General features: G+C 48.2%; 2 protein-coding genes across 2 annotated transcripts; both read left to right on the top strand.

Annotated features, from left to right (window-relative positions):
* Window positions 1-10,469: 10,469 nt before the first annotated feature.
* HOXC13 (homeobox C13) lies at window positions 10,470-13,554 on the top strand. The gene is made up of 2 exons (XM_050334230.1): window positions 10,470-11,121; window positions 13,298-13,554. The coding sequence occupies exons 1-2, from the start codon at window positions 10,470-10,472 to the stop codon at window positions 13,552-13,554; spliced, it is 909 nt and encodes a 302-aa protein (XP_050190187.1).
* A 10,107-nt stretch (window positions 13,555-23,661) lies between these two features.
* On the top strand, window positions 23,662-25,255 carry HOXC12 (homeobox C12). Its single transcript, XM_050334235.1, has 2 exons — window positions 23,662-24,229; window positions 25,017-25,255. Exons 1-2 carry the CDS (start codon window positions 23,662-23,664, stop codon window positions 25,253-25,255), a joined length of 807 nt encoding a protein of 268 aa, XP_050190192.1.
* The last annotated feature ends 1,243 nt before the right edge of the window (window positions 25,256-26,498 follow it).

Here is a 26,498-nt window from a genome sequence, read left to right as displayed (position 1 = left end):
TATAAACATAAATCTGCGCATCTCTGTGGGCGCAGGTCCTTTATCCTGAAATCTCTGGCAGTGCACAGAGGAGCAGGGAAAGAGGAACAAATCGTCTTTAAATTGCTTAATTCCCCTCGTGGAAATTGTTCCTGCCAGGGAAAGGAAGAGCAATCGAGGTGATTTGGGAAGCTCATTCCCCATTAAACGGGTGAGAGATGCAGGATTTGGGTGGTTTTAGGGGTGCGTTTGTACCTCAGGGAGGGATTTGGGGTAAAGCAAAGGCGAGGCAGGGAAAAAAAGCACCTTTTAATTTGATCTCCGGGGATGATTTGGGAGCGCTGCAGTCTCTGGAAAGCTCCTGCCGCTGGGAAACGCCGATTTCTGGGAATAAAACACTTTTACCCCGCATTTTTCGAGCCTTAATCCAGCCCTCGGATTAAAAATCATTCGTGCGGGAAAAGAAATTCGTGTGTTTAGTCCCCTGAATCTGCACTCGTGGGGTGAAACAGGGGTCTAAATCTTATTTTAGTCTTATTAATATTAACGGTTCGATTTGCACTCAAATCGCCAAGAACTCCAAGTTTTTTTGCATTAAAAAAACCCCACCAAATTCTCCCCAGATCGCCGTGGTTTTCCCTGGTCCTTGGAGGCTTCGCAGGAGCAAAAAATCTCTTCGAGAGAAGGAGCAAAAGCTTCGCAACAACCCTCAAAAGTTTGCAATAACCTCAAAGCACGGACGGAAAAACGACGCAAAAATATGGGGGGAAAAAAACCCCACCAACCAACCCAAAAAAGGCGATTTTTTTAAACGCTAAAAAGCGATTTTAGCGGGAAATATTTGAAGCCGGGAAGACCGATCCAGGCCCGGTAACCGGTGCTCGTAGATTTATTTGGCAGCCACAAATGCTGCTCGGTAGGGAACAAATCCCGGTGCCCACGAACAGCTGGAAAAAAAGTCCAATTTGAGGGGGAAAAAATAAATAAACCTCCAAACACACAAGGAGACCCCTCTGGATCTTTTCCTTGCCCGTCCCAACTTTTCCTAAAGTCGGGAAATGAGCTGCCCTTGGAAAAGCTTTGCAAAATACCGACGGGAATGGTCCTTGCCTAATATTTAGAATTTTTAAATAATTATAGTGAAGGAAAGTCTTTCCCCCTCTCTCCCCCGTGATTTTTTTTCTCTGCCTCTTCTGGAGGAGCGAGAGGAAAGAGAGGGATTTGAAGGTGGAATTAAGGGAAGGAAGAATTAACTTCGGGAAGGGTTAAAGGAGGTGCCAAAGCAACGTCGGGGATGGCACCCAAGGGGAAAAACACCCTCTCCCACCAAACTTATTCCCGGTTTTTATTCGGACCTGAAGAGGAAGAAATGGGATCAAAGCGGTCCCCAAAGGGAACAGGGGGATAAATGATGAATTCCCTCCCTGTGAGGAGTCACCCGGGCGTCAATTAACGGGTGTAATTCCGAATTCCTCGTTGGAAAGGCACAACCTGCCGTCATCCGAAGGAGAGGGAAGATGAAATCCCCGGGATGTCCGCGGTTATTTTGAGGGGAGATTTGAGAAGTGTCTCGTCAGGGGGTTTAGGGTTGTTCGCCTGGTTTGGGTTTTGTTTCTAGCAAAAAACCACCAAAAACCAACAAAAAAAAAAAAAAAAAAAAACAAAAAAACCAGCAAAATTTTGGAGTTAATGGCTAAGTAGGTAAAACTTCTTTCCTAGGAGTGCTGGGAAACTGGAAATGAGATTAGGTGATAAAATCAAGCAAGAATAATGAAATGAAATGAAATAATAAAATATAATATAATAAATAAGAATAATAAAAATTAACATGAATTTAAAATAAGATAAAATAAAAATAAAATAAAATATAATATAATAATAGAATAAAATATAAAATAAAACAAATAAAATATTATAAAATAAAAATAAATAATTTGGGGGATGTGTAGATAGGAACAGCCATAACCACGTCAGGGAAGGTGTAATGGAGGAAGGGACTGTAAGGGACTATTTTAGATTTTTTTATGGTGTATAATGGTCTGTGTTTGGTGTAAATGGTATATAATGGGCACAGGACATGCAATAATTGCACAGCCATGGATTCGTGGATGGATGGAAGGAGGGATGTTTGGCACAGATTCTCTTCTGTTCCCGATCTGACCTGTGCAAGACCCCCTCCTCCCTTCCTCCCACCTTCCAAGCCCCCCAGATAAACTAATTCTGATTTTTACACGGAATTTCAGATGATTTTGGGGAGAAACCCCAAATTTCCGCGAGGATTCTCCTCCTCCCTGACCCCAGAGCTGTTTTGTGGAAAGGAGCCCCCACGAACCGGGGGGCAACATCTCCCCCCCCGGGGAGGGCAGAGGGACCCTCATCTGAGCCCGTCCTTGTCCCCACGGGGGTTTTTGTCGCCCTGTGAGTCCCTGTCCCTCGTGGGTCGCTGTCCCTGGTGGGTCCCTGTCCCTGTAGGGTCCCCGTGATGCCCCCCAGGTCTGGCAGCGAGTTGGGGTGGGGGGAACCCCAGGGGAACCCCGTGGAGGCCCCGATTCTGACCCTTGGTGAAATGATAACCCTAGAAATTGATATTAAATTGATTAAAAATTGATATAAAAGAGAGGAAATAAGAGAAACGCTGGGTTTAATACCTCGTGTCACCCTCCAGCCCCTCTTCTCCACCCCTCATCTCTCAGGGCAGGATGAATCCTCCACCCCACAGCTCCTCAAAGAGATAAAACCCTCACAATTTCTATTGGTATTTTTAAAGATAAACCTCCAACTTCTGCAGCACCCAGAAAAACTTTAGCTGTCCTTTAATTTAACTTTTTTTTTCACCACAAACAGCTCCCCCCTCCCCAACCCCTCTCCTGCCTGGAGGGTGACTCCTCTTCCCACACTTCTGCTCTTTAAAAAAAACTCCAGAGCGACAACACAGAAGTCACTTTTTCCTTTTTTAACCTGTTTTTTTTGTTTGTTGGTTTGGTTTGTTGGGTTTTTGTGTGTTTTGTGGGGTTTTTTCCGGCACATCCTCAAGGGAGGAAAAAAAAAAGAAGCCACGTGTTTGAGGAGGGGGGAAAAGGCAAGAAATCCACTTTTTAATTTTGACAATAACGGAGCAAAATCCTTTTATTTTTTTTTCCCCACCCTTTTTTAACGGAATTAAAGGCGGAATTAAAACGTATCTCGCCGGTGCCAAAGCAAGATGCTGATGCTTTGGGTGCCTTCGGAGCACCTTTGGGAGAGGGGTGGAAGGGCAGCAGCTTTTTTTTTTAGCCCACCTTTAACCCCCAAAAATCCACCTTTGAGGGTTAAACACGTGAAAGAAGAATTCCATTGGGTCCTTGGCGTTTGGGACAAACTCTGGGGGTTTAAACTGAAATTAGTTATTAATTGCCACGGAGGATAAATAACCACACGTGAGGTGGAGGCACAACCCCATTCCCGGGTGGAAAATCCAAGTTTATTCCCATCCAGGAGGATAAAAAAAAACCCTGCAAACCGGCCCCATCCCAGACACGGGTTTGGGGAAAACGCAGCTTTCAACCTCTCTCTGCCAAGGTGGATTCAGGAGGAGCTTTATTTTTCCACAGGGGTTTTTCTTCCCTTTTAAAATCCGACCCAGCAAACGATTTTTGCAACGTTTACCATTAAAAAAAAAAAAAAATAAAAAAAAATTTTGGAGATAAACGTCGGGGGGTTGATTTTTTTAATTATTATTATTATTATTTTGATTATTTTCTTGCTTCTTCGCTCCTCGCACTCACATTTCCCCGGTTAACACTTAATAAATCCCAGGTTTTCCGCGGAGGGTCACCTTTCTCCCATGATGACGTCGCTTGGAAATAGAGGTTGCGTTGCTCTCTTGCCCTCGGTGTGAGCGTGTGGGCGTCGATCCTGCCGATCCATCGATTATATTTCTCTATTTAACACCCACCAACCCCCAGTTTGGCAAACAAAGTTCCTCTTCTGCCTCTGGAAATGAAACTCCTCAGCGTTTCGCTTGTGAAAATGCGAATAAACTTGGCAAAGAAAGACCTCCCGCTCTTCCCCCTCTCAACCCCCTCTCCAAGGAATGAAATATTTGGACATCGAGGGGACCAAGAAGTGAATAATTTTTTGGGTCTCTCAAAACTGGGCTCTGGATAATATTGGGCAAAAGAAAGGGGGTTTCTTACGCCGGCCTGGGCTCAGTCTCGGTCCTTCCAAGCGCAGATGGGGGGAGAAAAAACGGCCCCATCTCCTCCCACCCCACAACAACAACAACAATTAACCCTCCGCGCTCCAGGCGCCCGCAAATAAAGGAATAAAATGACGTTTGAGGTGGGGTGGAATTGGAAATAAAACCCCAGCGCAGCGCCCAGGGTTCTAAAGCACCTGAACGTCCTCTCCCCGACAAAAAAAATGATGCGAAGAGATAATTTACCCACCCCAAATACCACTCTGTTGACACCAGCCCGACCAAATGGCCCCTTTTCCTTTTGTGAACGCCTTCGGGCGACCTCCTGTTTTAACTTGGAATTGAACTTGGACTTCCGACCAGACAGGGGGCCCTTAAATTGAGGCAGATATTTTATTTGTCTGTCTCCGAATCGCTGAGTCAAGAAAATAACCTCGTGCGAGGGGAAATAATAACAATAATTAACGGCGGGGGATTGCCGAGAGCTGGGACATTCCGCGGTGGCTGTAAAAAGAAAAGAGAGGGGGGAAAAAAATAGGGGATAAAAGCCCTTATTCGCCTCAAAAGGTGGTGTCGCCGAGAGAAGAGGGACGGGAGGGAGGAAGGATGGGAGGAAGAAAAAGGGGCTGCGGGATTTTGGGAGGCCCTGGACAAGCTCGCCACTGTCGCCCCTGAGATGAGTGGGACCGAGAGGTATTTTATCCCTTTCTTCAGCGGAGGGGGGTGGTTTGAGAGGGCAGGAAAAGGGTAAAACACGGTAAGAGAGCCACGAGGTCGGAGACGGCGAGGTTTGGCTTTTGCAAATCCACCTCTGGCCCTGCCTCGGGGCGAGGGATTTCATAGATCTCCATTTATGTATGTTGTATATTCTATTTATATGTGTATAACCCATGTAATTATTTATATATTTATCTTTATATATATATATATTTATATTTATATATATATTTATATTTTTACCTATTGTTTTATATATTTTCCTCCTTTCTACTTTGCAAAATGAAGGGAAACCAAAGCAAAACACACCAAAAAAAAACCACCCTCCGGATTCAGTAACCCCTTCCCCTTAAGCTGGGGGTACTGACAGATAATATATATATATATATAAAATGAAGATAAACGCTGAAAATAAAGCCTGAGGGTGGATCTAAACCGAACAGGTTGCAGGAATCTGACAGGTTAGGAAGGAAAAAAGCAGGATCGTCTCGGGTCAGGCTCAGCTCCCCCCTCTGCCACCCCCGATGTTTGATCCAACCCGAGCTTGTCTTTCCGTCCTTGGGGCGTCTTTCCAGAGCACTTGAAATTAAAGATTCGCTGGTGAGGGGGGTTATTTAATTTTCTTTTTCGTTCCCTGTATAAACATCTCCAGTGAAGAATCGGTGACAAAAGCAGAGGCTGGGAGGAATTGACTCAAAACTCTTGATTTTCTACTATTTTATCAGCTTTTTGGGGTGGTTTTTTTAGTTTTTTTGGGGGTGGGGCGGGGGAAAAGGGTGTTTAATCATGTTTTGCTGAGCGGTTTCGGGCACGGCTTGGCCACAGCCTGGTTGGTCGCACGAATTCCGCTCTGAGCTGAACCAGGGGAGGTTGGAGTTCTCCCTAAAAAAAAAAATAAATTAAATAAAAGTTTGGGAAAAGAAGTCGGGTTTGGCTTTTATTTATCCAAAGCAGATTTTGAACGAAGCCTGGGAAAACTTCCCTTGGATTCCTCCGCAAGAATATGAGATTTAGTGGAATGGTTTCTTCACTAAATTGGTATTCCGGTGGGAAAATCGTGTGTTGATCTCAAGACTTTCTCATACACGGGCTCTGATTTCCCTGAGGGCTCCAAAGCTAAAATTCCCCTTCTTTGTTTCACCCCCTCCCCCAAAAATATAATGAAAAATAACCTTTTTTTTCCAAATCTAGGTAAGGGGTTTTATTTTATTTTTTTCCCCTGTGTGCATCGTGGTTTTAGAGGCACTGACAGCAGCTGGAGCCGATTTTCCTCCAATAAAACTCATACCTTGGCCGTTTTCCTTTGTACGGGAGAGTTCTGGAGGTGGGAAGAACCACAAACACGTTGAGGTTTTTTTTTCCCCTTCAGAAAAAAAGTTTGTATCGAGGAGAGGGTTTTTTTTTTCTTGATCTGCAAAACAACAATCCATGGGGGAGGGAAAAAAAGGAAAGACAAATACCCACGTGCCGCAGGTTTGAGGGGAATTATTTCCATTCCTTTTTTAAAAAATAAGGGTTTACCTTTTTTTTTTCCTTTATTTCATCTTGACTTTTTTTTTTTTTTTAATCTCCAGGATAGGCGGCTGATAAAAAAAGGCTTTTTTACATAAAATTCCTGGGCCGATTCATCTCGCTGGGGGTGAGATTTCCCCGGCCTGGAAGAGCAGAGCTTGACTTTGAGCTCCGTTAGACGAACCCCAGTGCGACCGACTCGGTATTTTCAGGGCAAAAGTTGCTTTTGGGGCAAAAAATCCGCTTTTTGGAGGATTCACCTCGAATATCTGCTGGTCAATTAAACCTTTCCACCAGGCGATGTATTGACAGCCTCAACATCTCCGGCTGCAAACGCCTTCACCTGCAAAAAAAAACCAATACCCTGGACTCTGTCCTAAATTTCGGTGCGGGTTTGTGTTTTTTTATAAGGGAAAAGTGGCAATAAATGCCTAATTTCAAGGACAGAGAGTAAAAAACTGCCTTAAAAACCGGGCAGCTGCTTTGTTGGAGATAAAACACTGAGAAAGAACTTCCCAGAGCGGAACACCTCAAGGAGATGGAGAATTAATTTTTTTTTCCCCCCTATTTATTGGGAGATTAACCCGTTTCTCTCTTCCTTCCAGCAGGAATTTTAAAAAGGTTAAAAAATACACCGAATTTCTGCCGGGAACTCTCTCCAAGGCGGCAGAGAAAGGGAAGGGGAAGGAGCCAGACCCATCCTTGTCTGCAGAAGAGGAAAATTCAGCTTCTCTCTTCTCGGAAGGAGCCGCATAAAAACCCCTTTGTGGAACAATCTGCGAGCCGAAAAAGGAATTTATTCCAAAAAGGAATTTATCAGTCGATATTATTTGATATCCACCCATTTTACCCCCCCTGATATCCTTAATTTTAGGAAGCGACGCTGAAAAAGGGGATGGTTCGTGAACCGTGCGGGCTCTTCCAGCCTTTATTGTGTAAATGAACAAGAAGAGGAATATTTGACTTTAAAAACACCTTCAGGGGGAGGATTTTTTTGGGGGGGGAATGCTATTAAACCCCACCCGATCTCACATCTGCCCTGTTTTTTAATCGCTCCTTCTCCTCTCCCTGTTTGTTCTTTGTGGTCCCCCCCTCTCCAAAGCGGTTCCACCTTTGACCAGCCCTGAGCTGCTTCGGGGGCTTTAACCCTCAAAGCTCCCGAATTAAAAGAAATTCTTGGAAAAGAGAGGCTTTTTTTCTTTTTTTAAAAAAGGGAAATCCTCGATTTCGCATCCCAAGGTCTCTTTGTACCTCGACCCTTCTCAGCCGCTGCCCCTTCCCCAGGAAACCACCACTCGAAATGAGATTTTCCTCCTCTGTTACCTCCACAAAAAGCCCCTTTTCCTCTTGTTTTCTTCTATTTTTCTCTTTTTTTCTTCTATTTTCTCTAACTTTCTCTTATTTTCTCCTACTTTCTATTTTTCACTTCTATTTTCTCTTATTTTCTTCTATTTCCTCTTATTTTCTTCTCTTTTCTCTTATTTTCTTCTATTTCATCTTATTTACTTCTATTTTCTCTTGTTTATTTCTATTTCCTGTTATTTTCTTCTATTTTCTCTTCTTTCCTTCTATTTTCCCTTCTTTTCTTATATTTTCCTCTTCTTTCCATTTTATCTTCTTTTTTTCTGTTTTCTCTTCTTTTCTTCTCACCTTTTTTTTTTTTTTCCCCTCTCCTCTCCTTCAATTTTTTTCTCTCGTTTCTCCTCTTTTTCCCCTTCATTTTCTCTCCCCTCCCCTAATTTCTTTCCTGGAGCCCTCACAAACCCACCGACCCACAATATTTCCCCTCAATGCCCTTCCCAGCGCAGTTTGGCTTTATTTTTGGGATTTCTCGGGGCTCCCACCTTCACTCCCGAGCCCTTCCCGGGTCCTCCTTTCCCTCCCTCGCCATAAATCTTGACATTTTTAACATTTAATCCCGGACATGTGCTCCCCAATGTTAACCACTTCATAAAAATTCAAGGTGCAAAGGAAAATTATAATAATAAATAATAATAATAATAAAAAAAAAAACCTGGGGAGGGAAGGGAAGGGAAGGGAAGGAAAGGGGGTTGAGTTCAGCTCCCACTCCCAGTCCCCCACCCCCGAGGTGGCCAACACCCGGCTTTAATTTACGTATCATTTAGTCCTCTGTTTTTTCCATCACCCCCCCAACCCCACCCGACCCGAGCCGTGTGGATTTTGGGATGTTCCTCCTGGATGATTTCTGGCTGGACTCGCAGCCCTTTGTGGAATAGGAAAGGATGTGGGCACGGCTTTTTAAATTTATTTATTTATTTATTTATTAACGTGCATTTATTTTATTCCACTGGATTTTATTTAAATATTCCATTTCATTTACCATTTTATTTCAGTACTATCTTTATTTCACTCCCTCTTATTTTATTCCACTTTTTCCCATCGCGTGGCATTCCACGCCACTCATTTTCCCATTCCAATCCTGGTTTTTTTTCCCCCCGTTTCAATCCCGTTTCGTGCCATTTTTATTGTTTTTATTCCCCCGCTTTTCAACCCAGCCCGAAGTCCCTGGAAGGTTCTCCGGGGTCGCATCCCCGACGCTCCCGGGGACCCGCCCGGGTTATTTCGCCTTGAACTTGGACTTCGACGGCTCTTTAGGAAGCCGAAAATCCCTCCCCGAGCGCTCGGAGCGGGGCAGGTTTAACCCAGAACTCCCCTTCGCCCTTCCAAGGGCTCCCCTTTTCCCTCAGGCTCCCCCAAATCCAGGATTTGGGGTAGTTTTGATGGATATTTTTGCCTTTTTCCAGCTGTTTTTGCTGGTGGGATGAATTGGAAGAAGACGAAGGTCTTCTCCAGAACTCAAGTCCCGAAAAATGACAATTTTTTTCCATTTTCCCTCTTTTTCTATGGATTTTTCGAGGGTGCTGAAGACCTCAGAGCTTCCTCCCTCCCCTAAAAACTCCTCTCCCTGAGGTTTGCGACCCCCCCAGCCCTCAACCTGCAGGTTTTCCCCGTTTTTCCCCCAATTCCGTGGCAGCCCAGTGAATTAATTCACATTTTTACCCGGACCAAGAGACCCCCCTCGCAGTGCCCCACCCCTCTCCATCCCTCCCCCACAGCGCTGCGATTTTTATCAGCGAATTATTAAACATCAATAACCATCCCACCCCCCCCCGGCATCCTAAATGGGGGAAAAATCAAATTATTTCAGAGTCTGGCAGGAAAATTGGAGGTGGGGGCGTTTGGGTAAGTTTTTTTTCTATTTTAAATTATTTTTTGGGGGGTGGTCGCCTGGGGGGGGGGGAAGCACCTCGAGAAGGAAAAAAAATACTCAGCAGGTTGAGTTGGGTGGAAAAATTGGAGGGGGGGACGGATTGGGGGGGTGTTGTTGCTTTTTGTCCGCCCCCTCGAAGCATCGAGGGGTGATTGTTCGTCGTTTCCAGTTGAAATATCCTTGGGGGAGGTGGGATATGGGGAGGGGGGAGCACAAGGATAACACCCCCCCAACCCCAGGCGCGATATATCGGGGAGGGGGCGTCGATGACGGAGGGAGTTGATGGAGGAGGAAGGGGGGGGGGAGCTTTCCAGGGAAACATCTGTGCCCTCCCCCACGTGTCATTTCGAGGGGTCCGTGAGGACACGCGTGGGCTGGTCGTGTTGGTGGGTGTTGGTGGACGCTCTTTGTGCGATCCCCCCCCCTCCTTCTCCTCTCCCGACGGGGCGGGAAAAAAATGGAATGGGAAGGAGGGGGAGAGGAGGGAAGGGGGGAGGGAGGCAGGAACGGGTCCTTCTGGTCCAATGAGGGGCCCCGTGGGAGGGGCCCCGTGGGGGTGAGGGTGGGGGTGGGGGCGGGGTGGGGGTGGGGGCAGGGCCGCCGTGGATTTTTCTTAATGGGGCGGCGGGCGCGCGGCCCCGGCGCATGCGCGCGCGGGCGCCGATATGTTGGGGGGGTCGCGGCGCGGAGCTTCCCCCGACGGGCGCCGAGGAAGAGGAGGACGAGGAGGAGGAAGAGCTGGCGGAGAGGAGAGGAGAGAAGGAGGAGGAGGAGGAGGGAAAAGAGGAGGAGGAGGTGGTAACAACAGCGGCAACAGCAGCAGCGACGGCGGCGGGAGCGGCGCGGCATGACATGACGGCGCCGCTCGGGCTCCCCCCGCGCTGGCCCGACGGCCTCGCCTGCCGCTGCGAGGACGCCCCGCGGGAGAAAAACCGCATGGAAGGGCTGGGGCACTGCCGGGAGATGATGCCCCACGCGGGGCTCGCCGTGCCCACCGCCCCTCCGCCGCCACCGCCGCCTCCCCCGCCGCCGCCGCCTCAGGGAGCCGCGTACGCGGAGCTGGCGGCCGCAGAGCCCCCCAGGCAGTGCCCGTCGGGGGCGGCTTCCAGCGCGGCGCTGGGCTACGGTTACCCCTTCGCGGGGGGCTACTACGGCTGCAGGTTGTCCCACTCGCACGGAGTCAACTTGCAGCAGAAACCCTGCGCGTACCACCCCGGCGAGAAGTACCCCGAGGCCGGCGGGCCCCTGCCCGGCGAGGAGCTGCCGTCGAGGGCCAAGGAATTCGCCTTTTATCCCGGTTTTCCCGGCTCCTACCAGGCGGTCCCTGGCTATTTGGACGTGTCGGTGGTGCCGGGGCTCGGGGCTCACCCGGAACCGAGACACGACGCTTTGCTTCCCATGGAAGGTTACCAGCACTGGGCTCTTTCTAATGGCTGGGACGGGCAAGTGTACTGCTCCAAAGAGCAATCGCAGTCCGCGCACCTCTGGAAATCACCTTTCCCAGGTAGGCTCCTCCGGGAAGTGGCGTGCTCGCCTCTTCCCAGCCTCCAGCTCGTCGGCGGAGGGGTGGATGTGAATGCGAGCGGATGAGTGTGCACATATATCTCTATATACGCACGCAGATAGATCCGTGTGTGCCTGTATGTGTAATTAAAGGGGAAGAAATGGCTCTGGAATGCCTCCTGTGCCGGGCAATGTGTATGAACATGCATGGAAAGAGGGTGAAGCAATCATTTCTGAATCAAAATACACGCCGTGAGCTTGCTTGGAAAGTAACTTCGCCGTTTAATTCCTTAATTCTTCCCTTTCTTCTTCTTCTCCTCCCTCCTCTTGCCTCACCTAAGGAGAGTCTCTCGCTGCCTTCTCTTCATCTTTCCCTCTGCTTGCCGCACCTCCATATGCAGAGAGCTTAGAAAGGGCAAAATAATAACAACAACAACAATAATAATAATAATCAAAAACCCATCTCGAACGGTTCGGTCGAATGAGAATTGTCGGGGGGCTGGGACAGTAAATCATATCTCAATTACGCACAATTATAGGAATAGGTGTCAAGTGACAAATGAATCGGTTTGGAGAGAAGGAGGGAGGCAGAGGGGTGGGGGACCGGCGGGGCATCCTGAGAGCCCGCGGGTGCTCGGGAAGGCGAAAACCTCTCCTTGGAGCATCTTTTAACCCAGTAAACCCCTCGCTCCCTTCCCCTCCCGGTCCCTCCCGGTAGCGGGGGGAGGAAGGGGGTGGTGGGCGCTGCCTCTCCCGGTGCCTCTCCCCAAGCCCGTTCCAGCCCCCCCAGTCCCAGCGCGGAGGGCTGTGAGTGGAATAACCACAATAAAGGGGGGACACGACCCCCCCATCCTCTTGGATGGAGGGAAGGGACGGGTGGCGTTAATTTTGGGGAGAAGGGGGGGGAGGGGGATGCGTGGGGACACCGGCTTGTTTATCTTCATGGGGACAAAGAGAGACGGAGGATGAGCTTTCCCAGGAGCTTTTTGGGGGCACGAAGAAGGGGGGAGAGAATTTGGCAATGCGTCGTTGGCTGCATGATGAGGGTGGGGATGGTTTTGAGGGGGGGTTCTCCTCGCGGTCACGATGCTTTTGGGGGAGCTGCCACCCCAAGCGCTTTGTCCCCACACTACCTGCGGTGAACCCCCCCTAAAGGAGAATCCTACCCCTTCCACCACCACTGACCTCGGCTGCAGCCCCCAGCCAGCCGAAATCCCCCCAAAACTCCCCAGTTTGAGCCTGTCAGCCATAATTGGGGCTGCTCTGCCTGCGAGCAGAGCTCGCCTCCATCTTCCTGCTCCTGCCAGCTGGGTCACACCTTTGCGGCGCGGAGCTTCCCATGCCCAGGTTAATCCCCCCCTCCCAACCCTGGCAGGGGGCTGGGAAGGGGCCGAGGCTGCCAGGGAGGTTAGGGGGGAGCTCTGCCCCCTCCCTGCAGCGGCGGAGCAGGGGGGAAGATGCCCCCCGAGTCTCTGCTGAACCCGCTCCCCGCAGCCCCACCGAGCACGGAGCATCTCCCCTTCCCCATCCCCGCCCGCAGGAGCGACTGGAGGGAGGCACCGGGGTTATTTTTGCCCGATTTTGCCCCTCCCGAGGGGCTTTCTGGGCTCCACTGGGCGGGTGGGGGTCTTGGGGGAGGCACTTGTTTCCTCACCGGGCTCCCTGTTGGGGCTGCACAACTGCGGGGGACCCCCCGAGGTTTTCTGCCGGGAAAAAAGAGGGGAGAGAGAGGAGAAAAAGGAAGAAGGAGATAGGGGAGAAGCTCGTGATCTTGCCTAAATTCTGTCGGTTTGGAAGGTCCCTTTGATTGCCCGCACACCTCAGCCCTGGGGTTGTCTTGATGCTCCTTGTTTGTCAGAGCGTAGCCAAGAAAACCAGGCTTTCACCCCGTGAATTACCGCTGTAATGTGATTATTCCTATTATCCTGGTGTTATCCACCTTGGTTGGGTGCATTTTCTGCCTGTCCTGTCTCTTTTCCCCCTCCTCTTTCTCTCCTTTCCTCTTCGCCCGCATTCCTCCACACTTTATCCTCCTTCCCCCTCCTTTTCTTTCTCTCCCCGACTCTCAGAAATTTTCCCCCTCAATTCTCTGGGATGTTGATAACCCCCTTCTTCCCCTCTTCCTTATTTTTTTTATTTATTTATTTTCATTTTATTTTTTTTTGTTTTAAATCCAGACGTGGTCCCCTTACAACCCGAAGTCAGCAGCTATAGGAGGGGCCGGAAAAAAAGGGTCCCTTACACCAAAATCCAGCTGAAGGAGCTGGAAAAGGAGTACGCGGCCAGCAAATTCATCACCAAAGAGAAGAGGAGGAGGATTTCGGCCACCACCAACCTGTCTGAGCGCCAAGTGACTATCTGGTTCCAGAACCGGAGGGTCAAGGAGAAGAAAGTGGTGAACAAATCCAAGACAGCGCATCTCCACGCCACCTGACAGAGGATGACTTCGGAGGAGAAAAAGGGGCAAAGAAAAGGAAGCAAGAAGCGTAAATATTTATCCGGTAGTTTGTATGATCGCATCCACGGGGATCCTGCTGATTCCAAGTCATTATTTAAAAGTAATCGTCATTAAAAAAAAAAAAAACCAAACCCAAACCCAAACCGACATTCACAAGTGTAGATGCTCGCGTGTCCCCCCCCCCCAAAAAAAAGAAACCCAACCACACTGAAGGCATCTTTGATTTATCCCTTCGCCCAGCTCTGACTGTGAAACCCCCCGGTTTTGCTCTGAGAAAAAAAAAAAACAAACACAAAACCAACAACAAAACAACCCATCGATCAGGTTTAACTGTGTATATTTTTAAAAGAAAATAATAATAATAATAAGCTAAGGGTGTAGTTAAAGGAGAGATGTCGCCTTGTAATGCTGTATAGTCCGATCCCCCCTTCATCCTCTCCGCTAATCTCTGGTTTCTCGGGCCATTTTCACCCACCGATGTGTAAATGTGTGGAGAACCCCCGGCAAAGCCGCGTCAGCTTCGTGTTTTCTCGGCGCTAGGGACGGAAAATAAGGAATAAAGCTGCTACCGAGGGGGAAGAAAAACCATTGCCCGGGGTCGCCCCAACATCCCAACCGCTGGGTTGAGGTCCTGGGTGGGAGCGAGTTGCTCTACGAGACTTTTATATTTTATTTTATTTTATTTTTTTGGGGGGGATATATGTTCTCATGGGGGTTTCTCTATCTCTACCAGAAAACTGGAATGTCTCTTCTCCGCTGCCAAGCCGGGAAAATGCACAATGTTGTCTTTGGGGTTTGGTTCTTTCCCTCTCTCGACCGGCTCATTATCCACAGTGTTCCTTGGAGATGTAAAAGCGTTTTTTTCTTTTTGTTTTGTTTTTGTTTTGGTTTGTTTGGTTTATTTTTTTTTTAAATGTCTTGTATATGTATATAAATCGTGGTGTCCAGATGACTTGTACCGACTGCAGATGACATTTCTTAGAAATAAATATCTTTTTTTTGTTGTCGTCGGTTTTGCCTTGAGGAAAGGCTCTTTGTGCACCTCTTTGTAGCCCCCGGTGCTTCTCCCCATCCCTCCCCTTTCCCAAACCCACAAATACCGCCCGGGCAGGAGCATCTGTAGAGAAAGGGGGAAAAAAAAAAGGGTGGAAATTCGGTAAATTCGGGCCGAAACCGCTCAACGCGGGGTTTGCCGAAATCAGGCGAGGGATGCAGATGCGTTGCCAGGGGAGTGAAAAGCGGAGAAAATAAAATCCGCGGAGCTTGAACCAACAACGCGCTTTTTGATTTCATTTTTATTTAATTTATTTTCTATTTAACCTCCTTTTCTCCTTAATTTCAATTTCCTTTAATTTCATTTTTCTTTAATTTTTTTTCTCTCTCCTTTTTTTTTTTTTTAATTTTTTTTTTATTATTCCTTATTTTTCCTCCTCCCTCTCGCGAATACCCCGAAAACGCAATGGCTTTGAGGGGACGCTTCTAATCTCTTTGAAATCGCGTTTCTCCAAAACCTGTTCGACTCCGACCTCAGCTTAAAATAAAAATCCACCTCCGGGCTCCGCACCCGCGGATCCTCCGCTAAAGGAACCCGAGAGGGAGGAAATTGTTTCCGTGGGGCGCGTTACAATCTTACCTTAATATCTGGCGAGATTTAATCACCTCGTTAAATGATCCGAAGGGGAGGGGAGAGGGGGGAGAAGAGGCTTTTAAAGGGACGTAACCTAAAACAATGTTATCGTGGGGTAAATTTGCGGCGAGCGTGGGGTGCGAGGGGAGGACAAAAGCCGGAGGGGGAGAGGATCGGCCTCGCTGCCCACCCAAATGCGCGTTTAGGTGCTCTCAGTGCTCGAATTTCTGTGCCTAAGTGGATGTATATAACGATATATTAATTTATTTATACGTGGGTACATAATGGCGCGTGGATATAATGGTGGATGTCCGCTTCTTTTTGTGGTCTTGGAGTCGGTATATATATATATTTGAAATATATATATATATTATTATATATATATGGTACCTGTAGGTGTGCAGGGCTTGGCAGTGGGGGTGTGTAATTCCTAATTCGTGGGGTTTGAGGTGTGCTCCGGGTATCTTTTTTGCCTCTGGGTCTATCCCATCTGATAAACGGCAAATCACAACCTGTTATTTATATAAATTTATTTATATATATATATAAAATCTGGGCAAGTGCAACCCTCCGCGAAATGGTGAGGGGATAATAATGCTAATATTGGTGTCTTATATTATATATATATATAAAATTTAGATAGATGTATCACTACGTGCAGGTGCAACCCGCTGTGTCGTCGTGGGAAGAGGGGTGTAAATCTCATTTAAGGTGCCTGCCGTTGTGTCCGTGGAGAGTGCGTGGCTGTACCTACAGAATGAGTGGCTGTACCTACACCCACAGAGCCTAAAAGACTCCACGCGTGGGATGAAACAGCGGCTCTCCGAGGGTGCCACTCCCAGAAAGGCACCTCATGATCCCAAATCTTTGCCTAATTCCGGGAATTCTCCTAACCAGGGGTTGGGTCCTCCCATCTCCCCTTCCCTCCGTGGTAGGGGAAAAGAAAAAAAAAAATGGGGTCTCCTGATTTCTGGCGGCGGAAAATCCCAGGTGTTGACCCGAGGGGCTTTCCCGCGTTTCTCTGGGAGAATTTCGGTGGTTTGGAAGCACCGAATCCTTCGCGTTTTAATTATTTTTTTTTAAAGGCGCTCAGCCAGGAAATAACCGAGGCTGGTCGAGACACCCCTAGCGGGATTAAATCGTTGGTAAAAACCTGCCTTGACCCACCGGAGCCGAGAAAAGATGTGTTTTGAGCGTAAAAAAAGAGGCTCTTCCTCTTAAAAATAAATAAAAAGAAGAAATAAATAAATAAAAAAGAAGCTTGTGCGTGCAGTGACTGCGGTGCCCGAGAGCAGCTCCAGACAAGCCCAAATCCGAACTCCAACAGCGAACGTGTTCTTTTTACCGTGGCTGCTCTTCTTTCCCCGCTGTACCTGAATTTCGCTGGTTCCGGGCTCAAAAATTATAGGTGTATACGTAAATAATTGGATGAAAGCGAGGTTGTTGAAAGAAAGAGTTAGAGGGGATGAGAGGACGGGGATAGAGGCTTTGTTATTTTCTTTACCTGTGCGGGTGAATTGAGAGCGAGTTATTCACGGAGTTCCCAAATTCTGTGAGGTTTTTTTGTCATTTGTGGTTTGATTGGGTTGGAGGGGGAGAGGGTTGGTGTGTCGACCAAAAAGGACTTAAAAAGTGGGGGGTAAAACCCCCACCCAAAAAGAAAATAAGGGTAAAACCGAAAAAAACCCAACAAATTCATTCATTCATTTCACTTCGAGGCATCGAGGGGGTTTGATGGCCTCGCTTGGCAGATATTGGAGAGACCGGGACACCAGGAGATCTAAATTCCCACAATATTTTAAATTATCCTTTTTTTCAGTGTGTGGTGGGAACCTCCATCCCTCCACCTCGGGGCTACCCCAGCGCCCCAGAGCCGGGCAGGCGACGTTGAGGGGTTTTTTTGGGGGGTTTATAAACCCCAGGACATCCCCCGACATACTCAGAACCTCACGAAGTGGGGCCGGATTGGACCCTCCAGGAAGGCAGGGAGGGGACACGAGACGGGCAAACCTTCCCCTTCCCTTTCCCCTCGCACCAATCCACGGGCAATTTGTAATAATTGGGGAAAAAATTAAATTAACCAAAAAAAACCACCGGCTTTGGGGCTGGTGGGATAAAAATAATACTCCCATTAATTTTTTCTAAATTTTTTGGGGTGATAAATCCTTCCTGCCGATGCCAGACGAGGTTTTTTCGGGTTTGTTCGGCGGTTTGTTTTGTTTTGCTTGCCCAGAAGAAGCGCTAAACACCACCCACAACTCAAGTTACTTGGTCACCCTCTCCCGACGAGCGTTGGAGGAGGAGAACAAACGAAAAGCGAAATTAGAAGAAAAAAATTAAAGGAAAATCAAAACTGCGCCCACACGCGCGCACGCGGGACCCGAGGAGCGACAGGAACCCAAATCCCATTAATTTCCACCTTTCCCCCACCTATTTTCTCCTTAGGAAATGGGACTGGGGAATGTCGGGCTCCTCTTTTCCTTGCTTATTTATCCAAGAACGCCCTTGCCCGGAGCTCGCTGGGTATTAGGTCGGGCCTTGACGTCACTCCTGTATTACCCTTGACCGTGACTAGGCGTTGTTTGACCTTGACATCACGAGCTGAGGGGGATAATAAGAGAGAGGACCCTCACCCTTGATCTTCTCCTCTCCAGCCGGCCCCAGTCAGCTCCCGCTCCTGTTTACAGATAAACAAGGTGTTATTTGAAGTCTAGACAGGCGGGCTAATGGCCAACAATAAAGCCCTGAAAAGGAAGTTTTCCCAAGTTTAGCCTTTTCTTCCCTTTGTAGCCGGGACTTTGAATAACTTCCCAACCGCAGCCTTTATGGCAAAATCCCGGCCAAGGGATTTCCCTCGCCTTTTTTTTTATCCCCTGCCATTCAATATTTTCTTGTTTCCCCCCCCCTCTTTCTTTTTTAAATTTTTTTTTAATTTATCTTTTCTTCTTTTTATTTTTCCTTTCCTTCTTTTTAATTTTCCTTTCCCTTCCCTTCCCTTCCCTTCCCTTCCCTTCCCCTCCTTTCCCTTCCCTTCCCTTCCTTCCCTTCCCTTCCCTTCCCTTCCTTCCCTTCCCTTCCCTTCCCTTCCCTTCCCTTCCCTTCCCTTCCCCTCCCTTCCCTTCCCCTCCTTTCCCTCACATTCCCTCTTTTTTTCCCCCATCACATTTTTCAAGACCAACTTCCCCATCAGGAGAGGGAATTCTTCCTCTCGCAGAGGAGGTGAGTAGAACTCTTACTGATCATCCTTCCCACATATTATGTAAGGGCTTTGCTCTTTAAAACAAAAAGACTTTATGTATTTATGTAATTTTTTTTAGCAGCAAAAAAAAAAAAAAAAAAAAAAGCCTTCCAAAGGCTTTGCCAAGAAATTATTTCTTAAGGCACTGACAGCCGACACGGTGCGTGTGTGTGAGTGTGCTCATCCCACAAACCCCCACAGCTCCGCTCAGAAACCTCCTCGGCACGTTTTTTTTTTTTTTTGGGGGAGGGGGGGTAAAACCTCGTGTTTACGGCTATTTAAGCATCCCACCCAGCAAAATCCCGTGTCTCCCGTGGCCTCCGCTTCTCGAGGGGTGGGAGGGGGGAGCTGCTTTCCTGGCAGGCAGCTCAGCTTTGGCTCAGCACCCACGCTTGGACCAGCCGCGGTTTTCATAAACTCCTCTTTCCTCCCCGCCACTTTCTCCCGCTTTACAAGGAACATTAAATAAGTGGGATCGCCCTTTTCGGGCTCTCCGCTTGCGATTTGCTCGAGACTCGTGAATTCGAGGCCTTTAACCGCTTTGTTGTTACAGTTGTTTGGCTTTTTTTATTTTATTTTATTTTATTTTTTTCCCAGCCCTCCGAAGGGATTACAGCACGAACAGCCAACTTCTCGCCCCAAAACGAGAGCCGGAGGACAAAGCAAACTCCCCTCGAGTTTTGGGGGGACTAAACCTTTGCCTCACGGAGGTTTAACATTAAGCTAATGGGAGGAGAAGATCCTCTGCTGGCAAAGCAGGGGAAAATATATATATACTGATATTCCAGGCATTTAACTCTTCCCTGCACCTTAAAACTGAAACCGCCCCAGATGATTTGTATTTCGGATGAGCTGAAGTGTCGTGGACGGTTTTATTCGCAGCCATTTACAGTTTTGCCGTGCCATTACACATATATTTATTTTATTTTATTTTTTTTTGTGCCCAGTTCCTCCTCATTCCATTTTCCCCGCATCTCCTACAGACATCATCTGATACGTCCGGTGCACTTAGAGGTCTGCAAGACGTGCGTTTCCCACCTCAGAAAAAGCAGGTTCCCATGATATATGATATACCCCGAAACAGCAGCTCGGTGGACTCCCCCAAAACCCGTCTTTATTTTATTCCCCATGTCATGTATCTCTATATTTATTCTAAATATTTCTTTTTCGAACCGGGCAGGCAGCTCTTTGGTCGAGCTCCTTGCAACTCCCGACCGATGTGGGGTGAAATTCAGATGAGGAGAAAAGCCGAGCCATGATCTTTTAATTTGCTTTATTTCCCCAGTTTGCTGTTGATTTTTTTTTTTTTACCCAGGCCAGAAAATACAATATATATGTGGTTTTTGCCTTGTGAGGGTTACATCTCATGGGAGAAAACCGAAAGTGGGGAGAAGTCCTTCCCAGCTGAGATGTAAATAAGTAGCTTGGGCCATTGGGCTGAGGCCATTTCAATTCGGGTGGTTTATGATTTTTTTTATAATGATTTTTAATTTTGATTTCTCCAAGAGCCGAGGATGGAGGGGTGGGAACCCCGTGGGAGAGGGAAGGGGAAAAAATGTCATTTCTCAGAGAGGGGTCGCGAACGGTGTGAAAAGAGGAAGAGGAAAAAAAGGGAGGAGCGCCCGAATAAATTTCCCGAACAGAAAGGGGAGGGAGAAAAAAAAAAAAGGGGAAAAACCCGGAAAAGTCAACCCAAAACTTAGGGTGGTTGTTTTTCCGCCGCGCAGCAGCGAGTGATGCTCATCCGAGACAGTCATTAGCATGGGATGCCGACCCTCTTTTACTACACTAGACAGTGACCTTGAACTGAGGCGTTGCAATCTCCCTTTTCCAGCCTCTTTCCCTCTCCCTGTTACTTTTTCGAGGCTGGATTTCTTTCTTTTTCCCGAGGTTTCCATAAGGCAAAGATCTCCTTCCCAAGAGCTGCCCGTGTGGAGGTGGGACAAAAAAAAAAAATCAAAAATCAACCCTCCCCGAGGATTATGAAATGTCGTCGTCGAGAAGGTCTCTCTCTCTCTTTCTCTGCCTGAAAGCTCAGAGAATATTTTTATTTTTTTGCGGGCCTTGGGGAACTGTCTTTTTGGAGGAACACCGCAAATAATAATAATAATAATAGTAGTAATAATTAAAAAAATGGGCAGGGGGTTGCTTAAAGAAACGTGAGTGGAAGTGGGGATGTTTTTCTGGTGGGTCGTGCAGGTGAAGCCGCCTCCGGTCGTGCCCCAGGCAGGAGGGCTCGGCTCAGCCTTTCGTTTTTAAACAGCGCTCAAGCCAAAGCGAGCATTTACAAAAACCCAAGCGCTCAACCTGAACCGGGAAAGGAGTTTTTTTAAGGGGTAAGGAATTCCCGGGATAAGGAGGGAGCTTTTCTTGAAAGTCCTTAGGAATATATTTTATTTTTCGAGGGGGGCAAGGGGAGGGTTTTATCTCCTTTCCTCGGACCTGCAGCAGCGCTGGGAGCCCCGCTCAAGGCCACCAAGAGCAGGGAGTTCCTCTCCACGCTTAATATATTTCTGAGCACGGCCGTGGCATTTCCCAGCTCCAAAAAAAAAAAAAAAAAGAATAATAAATAAGTGAACCGGAGGGTGTTTTTCTCCCTCTCCCTTTGCTGATATGCCCAAGCTGACACTGTCCCTCCGCTCCCGGGTCGAGGTTCGCTTGCTCTGCCTCCTCAAATACGAGTAAATTTTTGGGTTCACCCTGCAAAAATAAAATTAAAAAATAGTTAATAAATAAATAAATTTCCAATTGCCATCAGGAGGGAAAAGGCCCCCCAAAAAACCACCGGAGATTGGAGCAGAAATGCACTTTTCCAAAGGTCCGGCGGGAGAACAAAGCCCTGCAAGGGCCGGGCGCGTCTTTAATAAGGGGGAATTTTGCAAAGGAGAGAGCAAAGGTAAAGGAAGGGTTTTCTTCCAAAAACACGGCAGCAAACAAAGCCAGTTCAGATGGCAACCTCGGGGGATCACGTGCTCTTTTTTTATATAAACTATTCCTCCCCACTCCTGCCCAGCGTCGTCGGGAGCAGCTTCTTGTGCAGCGAGAAGACGCTCCTGGAGGAAAATCGCGAGCAGCTTTTTTTTTTATTATTATTTCGCTCGTACCTGCAGGGAGAAAAATTCCTTGGCAAGGTTTGAAAAAAAAAAAAAATTAGAAAGGAGAGGGAAAAAAAAAAAAAAAGGAGAAAGAGAAAAGAAAGCCAAAGTTTCATTCTAAGCAAAAAAAAAAAAAAAAGAAATATTAGTGGTCGTATTTCTTCTTTCACAGGCAGAGCGTGTGGGAAGGTGTGCACGTCCCTCTCTCTGCAAGGTATGTATGGAGCGTCTCCACAGGGAGAAAAAGGGAGGGGGAAAAAGGTGGAATGTGGGTTTTCCACCTTCGGGGAGCTGTCCATGGAAGAACCTCCAAGAGGGATTTTATCGGCACCTCATTTTTTTGTGTGTGTGGGTTTTTTTGCAGGGTTGGGAAGGGGGTGACCCCAAAACCCCATGGGTTAAAAAAAAAAAAAAAGACTTTCTGGTTGAGAAATATGTTAAAAAATAGGATGAAGGAGGTCGGTTTTGGGGTTGGAAAGGCGGTAGTTGGGGAGATTCGGCTCCACCCGCCCGGCTCAGCCTCCTCGGAGCGGTTTTTTTACCTCTACAGGAATATTTACGGTACTTTCGCAGCAAAGTCAACCTGGCAGAGGGGGGAAGGTTCGGGAGTTGCTTAAAGGCAGGCGAGGAATGCAGAGCCACGCAAAAGAAATCAAGCGAACGGGGTGGAGGGGCAATTGTGTTCCTTAAAAAAAAAATTAAGAAATGGAGAGGGGGGAATAGGAGGAAAAAAAAAACCAAACCACAAGGGAGGAAAAAAATCCAACACAAACCACCCTCAGATGGCTCTGCGAGTTCCCGGTTTCCATGCAATGCTCCTCTTCCAGCATTTTTTTCCCTTTTCCAGCGTTTTTTTAATTATTATTTTGCGCTGAGAACGGCCTGTATTGATTTTTTTTCCTTTCTCTTCTTCTTCTTCTTCTTCACCCCTCGTGTTCCTTTGCAGCGGCTTCTTTCAGTGCGAGCAGGAGGAGAGGATGGATGGGAGGGAAGAGCTCTGTGGTGTTACGAGGGCAGAATATATTGCTATAAGGTGGCGAGGAACCAGCTCTGTGTGTGTCTGTGTGTGCCTTTCCAGGGGTGCGGGCCCCAGAAAATGGGTGAGAGAGCAGGAATTTTTTTACCCGTTCCCAGAAAAAGGGAGCGGGGGAAAAAAAAAAAAAAAGAAATAGATTTAAATATTTACTCTCCATACGTGTGTGCTCCTCGGTGCATGTGGGATATACACCGGGTAAATGGAAGCCACGCACGCGGTCGTGTTCTCCTGGCTGCTGTATTCGACACAGATCATTAATAAAAGCAATTGAGGATTGCTTAAAAAAAAAAAAGAAATCATCCTTTTTGGACAGAGCCTGGGAAGAGGCTGCAAATCCCCCCAATCCGCGACAAAGCCACCTCGCCCTAGAGGAGGAGGGGAAGGAAACGGTGATGATGATGATGATGATGATAATAATAATAATAATAATATAAAGGAGTAGAAAAGGTCGCAAACAACCTCCAACTCTGCCGTCCCACCGCGCGTCAATACGAGCCTGTTGCGGGCACCATCATTCGTCTCCTTAAAAAGCCCGTAAACTTTATATGACACAATATCTAATAGTAATTTATTGGGGAGATATTGTAAATTCGAACTGTTTTAGTTAATAAAGGAGCTAATTAATGAGAGGCAGCCTCTCTGGTGCACAGATAAGCCCCCCACCCGCCGAAGTGTCGCCGGGGGAGGGGCAAGCGCGGGGGTTTTGGGGCGAAATCTTGGCTTATCGATTGTTTTCTGCTGAAATATGACATTTTAGGGCTCTTAAAGCCAGCGCTGGGAGTAGCTTTAAAAAAAAAAAAAAAAAAAAAGAGCTTTATGGGATTTTTTTTTTTCTTTTAAATGATTTTTTTTATTATTATGGGGGGAAGGTCGGGTGGGGGGGGGGAAGAAAAAAGGCGTAAAAAGGCGGAACTTGCTGTTGTGTTTTGTCTCGGCTGCCAGGGGAGGGGAGGGTCTCCCCCCCCTCCTCCAGCGTAATTTGGGGGCTCACGTGACCCCCCCCGGACCAATGGGCACGAGCCGTCGGTTTAACTATGTTTAATGTCAGATAGCAATAAAGTAGAAGCTTTCGGTCAGGCCCGCGGAAATGGGCGAGCACAACCTCCTTAATCCCGGCTTTGTGGGACCTCTGGTGAACATCCACACGGGAGACACCTTCTACTTCCCCAATTTCCGCGCCTCCGGAGGGCAGCTGCCCGGTTTGCCGTCCCTCTCGTACCCCCGGCGGGAGAACGTCTGCTCCTTGCCCTGGGCGTCCTCGGAACCCTGCAACGGGTACCCTCAACCCTACCTGGGCAGCCCCGTCTCCATTAACCCTTCCTTCGGCAGAGCCTGCGACCTCGCCCGGGTGGAGGAGAGCAAATGTTATTACCGGGAGAGCTGCACCGACAGCGGCGGGCTCAAGAGGGAGGAGAGGGGCAGGGACACTGGTGCCTTGCTGCCCCTCGAATCCAGCCTCCCCGCTGGCATGGGGGGCAATTTCGGCAAATATGACTATCCCAGCGCCGAGGCGGCGCCCCACGACCCTCCGTCCTGCCAGTCCTTGGAGTCAGACTCCGGTTCTTCCTTGCTCAATGAAGGGAATAAAAGCACGGCCGGAGAAGCGGGGGGTTTGGTGTCCCCCCTGAATCAAGGCGGCACTTTAGGCAACGGTGGTAAGACCCGGGAAGGAGGCTCTGGGGGCTGCGTCTGCTCGTGTTTGTTGTCTCTCTCTCCGTGTGTGGGTTCGTGGGGATGTTTTAGCCTGGAAACTTGCAGGTTGGGGGCTTCTCGAGGAGGAGGAGGGGGGTGTCATTGCCGGGCTCGGCGCGCGTCTATGTGTGCCGAGACCGCTAGGGGTAGCACCGAAATCCCGAATGTTTTATTAGGTGGTGGTGGTGGTGCTGCTGCTTCTTCTTTTAAAAGAAAAGGCTATAAACATGTAAATATCCCATAAAAAAAAAAAAAAAAAAAAAAAGGAAGAAAAAAAGGGAGAGAGAGAGAGAGAGAGAGAGAGGAGGGAGGGAGCCGTGGTTGAGCATCCCAGGCTGCTGGAGCGTCCGGGAGCTTTTGGGGGATATCTCAGAGGTGTGTCTGCCCGAGGGAAGAGGGAGAGAGATGGGAGATGCTTAAAAAAAACACCCAAAAAAACCCCCACGACCTTCAGAGTTGCCATTTAGGAGGGGAGGTTTCACCCTCTTACCTTCCCCGCGCTCCCCGCCCGTCCTTTTTGCTCCGTGCCCCGCTTGTAACGCTTCCCACCTTTCCCTCCCCTCTGCCTCCAGTGCCCTTCCCACGCGTCACCCGCGGGCCCGGGAGGCGGTCGGGAACATCCCCAAACACCCACGGCTGCATCGGGACAGCAGGAAAAGGGATACCGATTTTTTGGGGGTTTTTTTTTGGGGAGAAGGGTGGTTTTTTATTCCTCGCCAAGTGCTCAACTCTCGCTCAACCCTTTGCCAGGTGCTCCTTGGTACCCGATGCACACGCGGTCCCGGAAAAAGCGAAAACCCTATTCCAAACTGCAGCTGGCAGAGCTGGAAGGGGAGTTTATGGTCAATGAATTCATTACTCGCCAAAGAAGGAGGGAGCTCTCAGACCGATTGAACCTGAGCGACCAGCAGGTGAAGATCTGGTTCCAGAACCGGCGCATGAAAAAGAAAAGACTCCTCCTGAGAGAGCAAGCCCTTTCTTTCTTTTAAAGTTTCAAAAAAAAAAAAAAAAAAAGCGTCGTCCGTGTCGGGTGTTATTAAAAAAAAAAAAAAAAAAAAAAAAGGGAAAAACCCCACCAAAATTAAAAAAAACCCAAGCAAAAAACAATAACCAAACCCAACCAAACCCCTCACAGACTCTCTAAGCCTTGACCCGAGCTCCCGGGACTTTACCTGATCACTCTTAAGCCCCCCCAACCCCCTCCCTAAGAAATCGATGAATAAAGAAATAATATCAATAAATAACCAGTTTCCCTTAAAATACGAAAACCCGACAGCGAGCGAGAGAGAGAGAGAGACAAAAAAAAAAATTAATAATAATAAGAATCTTGCATCTTCTCCGCCGGGACGGCTTCCAGAGATGCTCGTCGGGATGGAAGGGAAGGTTTTGAGAGCCACTTTAGCCGCTTGCCCTTGCCCAGGAGCACAGGTAGGGGTTCCGTGCAGCGCCGGGCACCGTCGGGGCCGTCGGGGGTCCCCTCCCCTCGCCCCTTCGCCCCCCGGATTGGCTCGAGAGGGATGAAAGTGGATCCTGGAGCATCTCCCGGGCTGATCCGATGGTAAACAGGGCGGGGGGAAGAGCAAAAATTAAAGTATGGGGGCAAAAAGAAAAGGCGAAGGGGATGGGGAGGGGTGTTGTCTTAAAGGACCGACCCCGCATCCCTGTGGAAGATGCTTCTTTTTTGTTTTAGGATGTGGTTTTCTCGGTCTAAATCGAGGGTTTGCGACTGATGGGTGTCTCTGGGTTTGACCAGTAGGTTTGATCAGGATCTGTGGGTTTGATCAGGATCTCTGGGTTTGATCAGGATCTGTGGGTTCGATCAGGATCTGTGGGTTTGATCAGGATCTCTGGGTTTGATCAGGATCTCTGGGTTGGATCAGGATATTTGGGTTTGATCAGGATCTTTGGGTTTGACCAGGATCCCCAGGCAGAGGCGCCAGACAAAGGCTGTGTATTATCCGGGCTGTAAATGGGATATATCTGTATAATATACGAGGTTTTGTGTCCCTGTGGATGCGAGGCTTTGGTGCAGGCGCTGGGATTGCCCCCAACGCCAGGATGTCACCAGGAGAAGGAAAACGCTCCCCCATCCCACCCCTCCCCTCCCGCTGAAAACCCTCCCAGGGAAAAAAAAAAAAACACCAAAAAATAATCTGAATTTCCTTCCAGAAAACGGAACCTTTCGGACATTATTATATTTTATTTTTATTATTTCTCCCCCCTTCTTTCCTA

Source organism: Myiozetetes cayanensis, unplaced genomic scaffold, assembly GCF_022539395.1.
Source record: "Myiozetetes cayanensis isolate MyiCay16 unplaced genomic scaffold, myiCay2020 scf51, whole genome shotgun sequence".
Taxonomy (NCBI): domain Eukaryota; kingdom Metazoa; phylum Chordata; class Aves; order Passeriformes; family Tyrannidae; genus Myiozetetes; species Myiozetetes cayanensis.
This window is presented reverse-complemented; position numbering and strand designations above follow the sequence as displayed.

Excerpts from the sequence above, each read along its gene's own strand:
- HOXC13 (XM_050334230.1), top strand. The coding sequence starts at position 10,470 with ATGACGGCGCCGCTCGGGCTCCCCCCGCGCTGGCCCGACGGCCTCGCC. Across the intron at positions 11,122-13,297 it reads CTGGAAATCACCTTTCCCAG|ACGTGGTCCCCTTACAACCC; the intron begins GTAGGCTCCTCC and ends TTTTAAATCCAG.
- HOXC12 (XM_050334235.1), top strand. The coding sequence starts at position 23,662 with ATGGGCGAGCACAACCTCCTTAATCCCGGCTTTGTGGGACCTCTGGTG. Across the intron at positions 24,230-25,016 it reads CGGCACTTTAGGCAACGGTG|GTGCTCCTTGGTACCCGATG; the intron begins GTAAGACCCGGG and ends ACCCTTTGCCAG.